Genomic DNA, 9,435 nt, shown 5'->3' with positions numbered 1-9,435 from the left:
AAAGCTGGTGGATATTCCAATACTTAGATTTACCAAGACAGCATAGAACAGCTTCTTTATTACCACACTGGTTACTCAGAAGTCCAGACAACACAGTTCCCTTAAAGTGATCCTGCCTCAGGCCTCCATCCAGGTATCTAAGTCAAATATGATGAAGATGCCTGAATATCTTATTTCATGATATAAAAGAAAAGTTTCTACCAGTCCTAAAGGATCGGACACATTACCTCCCTGTTACTGAATATTCCGGATCTTACCCAAATACATGCTACAGCCAATTCTTATTAACTAAACTAAAATTTATTAAAAAACAAGAGCGAGAGAATGGTTAAAAGATCAATATCATACAGAAATGAGTTCAATTAATTGAGGTTTAGAGATTCATAGCAGAGATGGTAAGCTTTATAGTTGCAAAGAGTTCCTTTAGAATTCGGTTCACAGGTTATAGTCCAATGTCCAAATATCATACTCAGGGCATATCAGCATAAGTGGGACCTCAGTCTTGTGACTCAAACTTCCCCTGATGAAGCTTAAGCAGATCTGAGATGACAGAATCAGGACTCGAGGATCTTTTATACAATTTCATGTCCTCTTTGACAAGTTGGGAGGTCCTCTGGGAACAAAAGGTAATTAGGATGACTTTGAAGGAGGTCCATCACCAGTACTAAGCTATAGAATTAACATATGGCAATTTGCTTTTTCCTCCACCATTCACAGTATATTTCAAAGAGAGATGAAAACAGAGATATCCCGTGTTTACAATTCATTTAAATGCTAGGATGTTCTTTTGATCTCTGAACTATTAGAATGCAGCATAGACAGGGACTGTCGATTACATTGTGGACCCTACTCATACATATGTAAATACACAAACATTATCCCTCCACATGTCTTTTGAGGGTTATTTATTTTGCAGGATGTTTAACCCTTTCTGGCCATGCATCAAAACCTCCCATTTGAGGGAGCAGGGCTCTTCTCTGAGCTCTCTGATGCAAGGCTCCATGGACTTAAAGACTCCTGTGCCCCACACTGCTTCTTGAGACTTCATGATCCTCAGCAGGCTAGGAAGTCATTTCATCCTCTGCCTCCCCAGTCTAGCTCCCGAGGAACTCACCGGCCAAGCACCTACAGGAAAAAGGACAGAGACAAGGGGTTTAAATGGCGACGCCCTTCATCTTCCCATTGGTCTGCCCAGCCTGGCCCTTTGGAAGCCTCAGAAGCAGGCATGTTGAGGGTGTGCCCGAGGACAGTGCCCCAGTCACTTCCCAGGATCCACCCTCTTGCTCTTCTCAACTGCCTGCACCCTTTCCTGTTGGCCTGGTCGCGGCGGATCTCAGACCACTGGGTGCTTGACATACCATCTTTGGGCTACACCCTGCAGTTCTTCCTGGATCACTGCCTGCATTCGCTGCTGATACAATCAGGCAAAGGTGGCCCCTCTGGCGATCATGACTAAGGCTATGTTTTAGTCACAGGTATTTTTAGTAAAAGTCATGGGCAGGTCATGAGCAGTAAACAAAAATTAAAGGCTCAGGACCCGTCCATGACTTGTACTATATACCCCCTGACTAAAACTAGGGCAGGGTACCGTGGGTGCTCTGGGAGGTTCAGTCCAGGGGTGCTGCGGGTGCTGGGGGAGGTAGCCTGGGACTGTGCTGGTGCTGGAGGGGGGGCGAGGGGGGGCCATGGCATGTAACCTGGGACCCCTACTGTGTCGGGGCATGGGGTTGGCAGGGGCTCCCTAACTGGGTCTGCGTGTCCCTGCAACTCTTAGGTGGTGGAGGGGCCTGGGGGCTCCATGCGCAGCTCTGGCCACCAGTGCCGGCTGCACGGCTCCCAGTGGCCAGGAACTGCAGCTAATGGGATCTGTTGGGACAGGGCCTGTGGTCACGGGCAGCATGCAGAGTCCCCTGGCCCCTCAGCCTAGCAGCTGCAGGGCCATGCCAGTGGGAGCTAGGGAGTCCCCCCCACCCCGAGGTAAATGCCTCCCACACCCTCCAACCCCTTACCCCTAACCCTGAGCCCCCTCTCACACAACCAAACTGCTGCTGCTGGCCTGGCTCAGGCAGCCCCTGGGCCAGCACTGGCCACTGCAGAAGTCACGGAAAGACTTGCAGCCTTAATCATGACCACTCATTTGACAAGGGCACAAGCCTCTTCGGTAGCTTTCCTGGCTCAAATGCCTATCCAGGACATCTGTAGGGCTGCTAGCTGGTCGTCCATCCACATGTTCACGTCCCATTATGCGCTTCCCCAGCAAGCCCAGGCCAATGCTGGCTTCGGTATAGCAGTGCTGCAAGCTGAGACCATAAACTCCAAGCCCACCTCCATAGATACTGCTCGTGAGTCACCCAGAAAGGAATCGACATGAGCAAGCGCTCAAAGAGGAAAAAACGGTTACCTACCTTTCATAATTGTTGTTCTGTGAGATGCGTTGCTCATGTCTGTTCCATGACCTGCCCTCCTGCCCCTCTGTCGGAGTTGCTGGCAAGAAGGAACTGAGAGGGTGTAGAGTGGGTGGTCCTAATGTGCCAGCTTATGGGCGTGGCACTCCAGAGGGCACCATATTTGACCCTACGGATACCGTAAGGCAGAAATCTCCGACTATGCACATGGGCACACACACCCAGAATGGAATGGACACGAGCCACATGTCTTGAAGAACAACAGTTCTGAAAAGGCAGGTAACTGGTTTTTTTTTTTTTTTTTTCTTTCCATGCCTCACAGGAGATGGCCGGTCAGTCGGTCCTCTCTTCAGACCGTCCAGAGACATTTTCCATTCTGCTCTGTATCCATTTTACTTCCGCCCACATTCCAAACTTTGCTAGAAGTGCTCGTGTGCTAGATTCATAGATGGAAGCAGCCGTTCCCAACAAGCTGTTTACTGTTTGAAAAAACACTGAGAGTAAAAAAACCCAAACAGAAGGCTTTTATGCAAATAGGGTTTGCTGAATGCAACTGCAAAGTGCAGTTAAATGTATTATCTGCTGTTGGGCTGTTTTAGCTGAAGTATGCTGCCTGTTGTCAGTATTTATTAACTCCTCTGTTTGGCTGCAAGGAAGATACAGTGCAACACATTTCAAAAGCTCACCTTATAAAAGCGTCCTGAGTGATTTGATTTGAAAGTAGTAGTAAACAACTAAGACTTTGTGCCCTTTTGTTATTGCTGATGTGGCTTCCAATAATTGGGTTTTAGCTTCAGAAACACAGGGATTGCCAGACTGGCTCATCTAGTCCAGTACCCGGTCGCTGACAGCAGCTTAGTAACAGATGCTCCAGCACGTTTGGGAAACCCTGCAGTGGTGATGGAATAACCTGCTCCTCGGTAATTTCTTCCTAGCTTTCAAGAGTTAGAGTTTGCCTTAAGCCCTGAAGCACAAGTATTTTAGATCCTTTCCAGGATGAGGTGGATGAAATCCTGATCCCACTGAAATCAATAGGAGTTTTGCCATTGACAGGATTTCATCCTTGGATTTTTTTTTAAAACTATGCACTCTTATAGCAAATTAGTAATTAAATGCTTTGGAAGGACCTGTTCAAACCTCACTGCAAGGGAATTTCATAGTGCAAGAAGACAGGGAAATGCTCTACCACAATGAAGCAGAGCCCACAGGGTGCTCAAGCATAAGTCTGCCAACTCCTAAATCAGCAAGGTTTGGTCCTTAAGGTACAAAGCCACTATCTTTGTATAGAGTGTTCATCTAGTCACTTTCACCCTATCAGTATTGACCTTCCATTGTCTTCCCTTTAACTGGGTTCTAAAAGTGAGAGTCCATTCTAAGGTCCACTGAAATTAATGGGAGGCTTTCCACTGACTTCAATGGATGCTGGATCAGGCCCCCTGCCCCACACCATAGATATCACTGTGACCACAATCAGAATCATAGGTGCCAACTCCCTGGGTGCTCTGGGCCTTAAGCACTCACCAGCCACAGTTTGGGCTGGCCACCGATGAGCTGTTTGGTGGGGCCCTGGGGCTGGCATGAGGTGCTCAGAGAAGGGGGAGTGGAGAAGAGCTAGCGGTAGGAGGGCGGGGGGCGGGCAGGAGTGAGGCACGGGAGGGGGGGTATGGGGAGGGAAGAGGTAGAGTGAGGGCAGAGCAGGGGTGGAACAACCATCGGGGAAAAAGGAAAGTTGGCGTCTTTGCTCAGAATCACCACAATCTAATCTGGATACAAACAATGGCAATTTGTGGCTAGCCAAGACTCTACAGGTAGTAATAGAAAAAGCTAGGGCCAAGGCAGCCCAGCGGCTTTCATGTGGCTAGTTCAATAATTTCAGAGCTCAGCCAACCCTGTACTTTCCTTTAAATGTGAAAGAGAATAGCATAACCCTACACATTTTTCAATTTCTCTGATTAAGTGACTGAAATACTGTCACTGTCTTGTACTGCTTCATTCCACAATTTATGAGTGCTGGTCAATTGCTGAAAGAAAGCCTCCAAGTGTTCCAGCCCCTCTCCTCGGGATTGCTAAGAAAACACATGCGAGCCATTCGCAGGGTGGTGGTGCTCAAGTAAATTAGTTTTTAAATGTCAAAGAGTAAGGGGAAGAGAGAATGAGTCAGCTTTGATTAAAAGCCTGATACAGGTTGAGAACACAGCAAGAAGCCAATTTCCTTGTACCATATGACACACTAACGGGTTGACTTTTTTTTGTTTGGCAAAATCTAAAAATGCAACAAAAGTACATCAGTAGCAGCTTTGACATGTACTGTGTATGTCTCTGTTAACAATTGAGAGTTAATTAAATCACAGTATTAAATGCAGCAGCTAACAGAACCCATTTTCCTATGTAAAGGGCCTCCATGTTAGCTGGGCAGCTTTTCAATTACAGTATGGTAACGGTACAATGTAAAGAGGCACTTATTGTGACCACAGCTATTGGTTCATCCAAAAGTTGCTGCAGAACAGGACCCTCACTCACATTGCAAACTTATATAACTGCTGGCAGCAGATCCTCCTTCTGGTTATGTCCCCCGCCATTTCCGTCCAGTTAAAACTCAGTTTCAGACACCTAGGCAGGGAGGGACTCGAGCCCCAAGTCTATTGTAGAGACATGCTCCAGGTTTTATCCTTAACGCCACCTGGGATCCACAGCTAGATTTGATTTTGACAAATAGGGAGGAAATAGTTGAGAATTTGAAAGTGGAAGGCAGCTTGGGTGAAAGTGATCATGAAACAGCATTCAGGATTCTAAGGAACGGCAGGAGGGAAAACTGCACAATAAAGATAATGGATTTCAAGAAGGCAGACTTCAGCAAACTCAGGGCGTGGGTAGGTAAGATCTCCTGGGAAGCAAGTCTAAGGGGAAAAACAGTTCAAGAGAGTTGGCAGTTTTTTTAGAAAGACTTAATTAAAGGTACAAGAGCAAACTATTCCACTGCACAGGATAGCTAGCAAGTATGGCAAGAGACCACCCTGGCTTCACCCGGAGAACTTCAATAATCTGAACCTCAAAAACAAGTCATCCAAGAAGTGGAAATTTAGGTCAAATTACAAAGGATAGATATAAACAAAAGACTCATACTGTCCAATGACACTGTTTCCTTACTGAGGGTCAAGAAAGCAAAAACAAGCGCACGTAGGGTGAGGATGAGGAATGAAGTACACCTCACCCGGGGCCATGCTGGAGTTTCAAGTGACCTACTGCCATAGGGGGGGAACAGCAAGACGCCTGTATTTGAGGACCAAGTGGCTCAGGTGATTGAACATGGGATATGGAGCCATTCAAATTCAGTCCTGATTGGCAGTGCCTGAAGGTTGTGGTCAGCTGTTGGCAGTTTGTTGAGTGATCCAAAATGAGGTGATGGTGTCAGTCCAGTTCCTAGTGGGAAGATGGCCACATCCCAATTGGTAGCACAAACAGAAAGGCCATGAGCAGTGACTGAATTACCTTCTCATCCAGAAGAGGCTGGCCCCTGCAACTAAGAGGCAGGAATGCTGGCAGGAGAGCATGAGGGAAAGCCATATGGCTGTTCCCTTATTGATGATTGCAAGGGCTGTGAAGGTGGTGCCTTTCATGAATCCACAGGAGGCAATAGGGTCAGTCTAGTTTTAACCCACCACCCCTGTTCCCTATCCTGATATGAGGCTGTTCACGGGAGGGTACGTCTGCCTTGTGACTTTTACACAACTTTGGGGGGCTGGGCCTGAGGCTCTTCAATGTGCTCTGCGTTGCATGCCAGTGAGTGTTCACCTCAGACCAGGCCCACTCAGACAAACCACCAGGAACGTTTTATTCTGTAAGGAAACCCAGAACAGGATTTCAGTCCAGCTGCCTCCTCTCTGCTTGCCTCACGCTCCCAGCTTCAGTCAGTGCTAAAAGGGTAGAGGGTACTTCCCAAGAGGAACCCAAGTTCTCCCACCATGCAGCAGGTTGTAGTCCACATCACTTTGTTGCAACACCTGGATAAGTTAAAACTAGGTATTTTGTCTGTTTCATTTTTATAAAAGTATCATCCGGTGTATTAACAATACTGAACATTTTAGTTTCTATTCTGCCATCTTCAAAAGTGGTTTGGATTTCTTTTGCAGAGACTCTGCAACTTTCCCCTCACCCCCCTTTCCATCAGTACACGTAGCACAACTCATAAAATATAAAGATGCTTTCCCCCCATGTAACACTATGATTCATCCACTTAGCTGGTGCTCTTTCCCCTAATTTCAAGAACTCTTGCTGCTCTAACAGCTTGACAATTACTCTGCAATGAGCCTTCCCAAAGTTGCGTTCCCACACCAACATGCTAGATCTTTAAATAGGCTCTCTTTTGAAATCTGAAAAAACATGCAAATTGAGAATGATCATATTAACTAGAAGGGCCCAATTACTTTCATAATCAAAATGCAATGAACCAAGACTACTCTACCGTGGTTAATGTTCCCTTCAGCTGTGATAGATCAAAGCCGTTGGCCAGTCTGCAGGGACTTAAAATCATAAATCTCAGCTTGTCCATCAGTGTTTTACTATCCAGGTACGTCCAAACTATTACTCTTGAGCTGATTATAGTAGCTCAATTTCTTATCCTATTAGCAGTGTGTCACAGTGATGAAGGATGTGATCGCAGTGGGGTAAAGGGTTCATTTTGCCTTGGGTACTGCTGGCAGTGTTGCCTAGTGGATAGAACACTGACAAGGAATGGGTTGCATTCCTGGCTCTGCCACTAGCCTGCTGGTGGGATCTTTGGCAAGTCCCTTCACCACTCTGTGCCTCAGTTTCTCTATCTGTGAAACAGGGATGATGTTACTGACCTTTTTTTCAAACAAAACCAAATGCAGTGGGCCAATTTAAGAAAGGGAGAACAACAAATGTCTGGCCACCAGCTGTAGCTCTAAAATCACTTATGGGGAGGGAATAACTGATTGTCCATGGCACTCCAGGTGCTCCACTTTCGTTAGTCAAACAAGATGGACAGTTCAGAGCCATATGTGGGTGACCTCAAAGAGCCTAGAAGATTGCAGACAGTCCTTAGAAGCCAAATCATATTCAACCAATGTCTGAAGGTAGTGGTAGCTCAAAGATAGGAATCAAAAAAGTCAAAGAGACCCGCTTGGAGCCAATCTAATATGCAACGACATCTCAGATGTATTAAAGTTACCAATTAAAAAAACACACAGCTTTATTCTATGGCTTAAGTTAAGCAACATTCCTTGGACTTATTTATAGTGTTTCTGAAATGGTCCAATGTAACAGACCTGTCCCCTTTGAAGTCAGCAAATAAATGCTGCCCTGTTCTAGTTACTGACAGATCACTTGCACGAAACAGCTATAAATGGGTTTATGAAATGTTACAAGTCACTAGTTGATGTTTGTGATGTGTTAGATACAGGGCATCTGCGGTAATTTTTTCAACGTTTTTGAAATATCTGTGTCCGTGCTAATGAAAGTGCCATAACAGACTGATATGCTAGGCTATAAAGATCTATAGAATGTGCTAAAGTACAAATGTATGTGATAAACAACAGTAAGTTCCTGTAGCTATTTCAGTCTTAAATACTAACTCTAAGTATTGCCTAATTACTTATGGGCTGGAATGCCCTAAATCCCAACTTTACTAGCACAACTACAGTCGATAGTGGAATTAATTATAGTCCAATTCATAGAGCGTTCCAGGATTGGCCAAGGGTATCCTAAGCCACAGGGACATCAGTCCAGGTATTGATCAGCAGAATATGGATCACATGCAATGCTGGGTCGAGTGGAAGAGGCAAGGGTAGTGTAGCATGTAGGAGAATGGAGAGATCTCGTGCATAGAAAATAAATCCGTAAAAGGAGACGGGTAGTTCAGCAGGAAGGAAAACGCAAAGAGAGCTCTGGAAAGTCAGTTCTGCCACAGCCAGGGTTACCAGATGATGGGGTCCCTATTTAGGAAACTTTTCAGTGTGCTGGTTAAAGGGTGGTGTAAAGGAGAGAATCTTGGCCTCTGGGCTCAACCCAAGTATAGTATTCGTTTAATATCCTATATGTGTAGATGAGTGGTTAAATTTAGCTCTTAACCACATCAGTGCAACCTACTGCTTGCACCCACGTAATTAAGAGGAGATTTTGGCTCTATTTCTTCCACTTGCACAGAGCTAAAGTACTTTCTACCTATATATTATGATGTACATTTTTGCATCTGGGTTGCATTTTTCTCTCCTTTGTTTGAGCAACACTTAGTGAAAGGTCCTTCAACCCTTAGAACTTATTTAGACTTAAACCCATCTATATATGGCTAAATACAGTAGATGCTATAAAAAGTTAGTTATTTTTAAATAGTTTTTCTCAGTGTTGTAGTTATATGATGGCAGTAATTCATACATTAAATGTAACACACTTGCTCTTTTAATTGCATATGTTCTGAGGAATATCATTTCTTGCCTTTGAAAGTACTATCCACAAATAATTTTTTAGTTATCCGGTGATTGGAAAATGGAAAACATGGTGCCCATTTTAATTAAGAGTAGGTGAAAGAATCAGGAGGATACTAGTTACTCCAGGAACTAGACAACATTGCAGTAATTTAATGATGCTTTTGATACAATCACACATTACAGTCTCATAAGCAAAGTAGGGAAATATGGTCTACATGAAGTTATAAGGTGTATGCAAAACTGTTTGAAAAAACATACTCAAAGAGCAGTTACCAATGTTTCACTGTCAAACCAGCAGTATGTATCTGGTGCGGGGTCCGCCTGCGGTCTGTCCTGACTCTGGTACTATTCAGTATTTTAATTAATTACTTGAATAATGGAGTAGAGAGCATGCTTATATAGTCTGTGGATAACACCGAGCCAGGTCTAGGAAGACAGGATTAGAATTCAATACGTCCTTGACAAATTGGAGAATTGGGTAGAAGCCAAGATGAAGAGGAAATTCAGTAAAAACAAGTGCAAAGTATTACACGTAGGAAGGAAAAATGAAATGCACAAATACAAAATGGGGAAATAACTGGCTA

The 9,435-nt window shown here is 44.8% G+C and overlaps 1 protein-coding gene across 1 annotated transcript in view; it reads right to left on the bottom strand.

Moving 5' to 3' along the window:
- Window positions 1-325: 325 nt before the first annotated feature.
- Window positions 326-9,435, bottom strand: part of ZC3H12C (zinc finger CCCH-type containing 12C) — a 69,813-nt gene continuing 60,703 nt past the window's right edge. Inside the window, exon 7 of the mRNA XM_084621754.1 lies at window positions 326-1,125. Within this exon, the coding sequence (XP_084477880.1) occupies window positions 1,095-1,125 (31 nt within the window). The 3' untranslated portion in view covers window positions 326-1,094. The remainder of the gene's footprint in view (window positions 1,126-9,435) is intronic.

Source organism: Lepidochelys olivacea (assembly GCF_965140295.1).
Source record: "Lepidochelys olivacea isolate rLepOli2 genome assembly, chromosome: 1".
Taxonomy (NCBI): Eukaryota; Metazoa; Chordata; order Testudines; family Cheloniidae; genus Lepidochelys; species Lepidochelys olivacea.
Note: the sequence above shows the minus strand (reverse complement) of the source record. Positions and strands in the feature narration are given on the sequence as shown.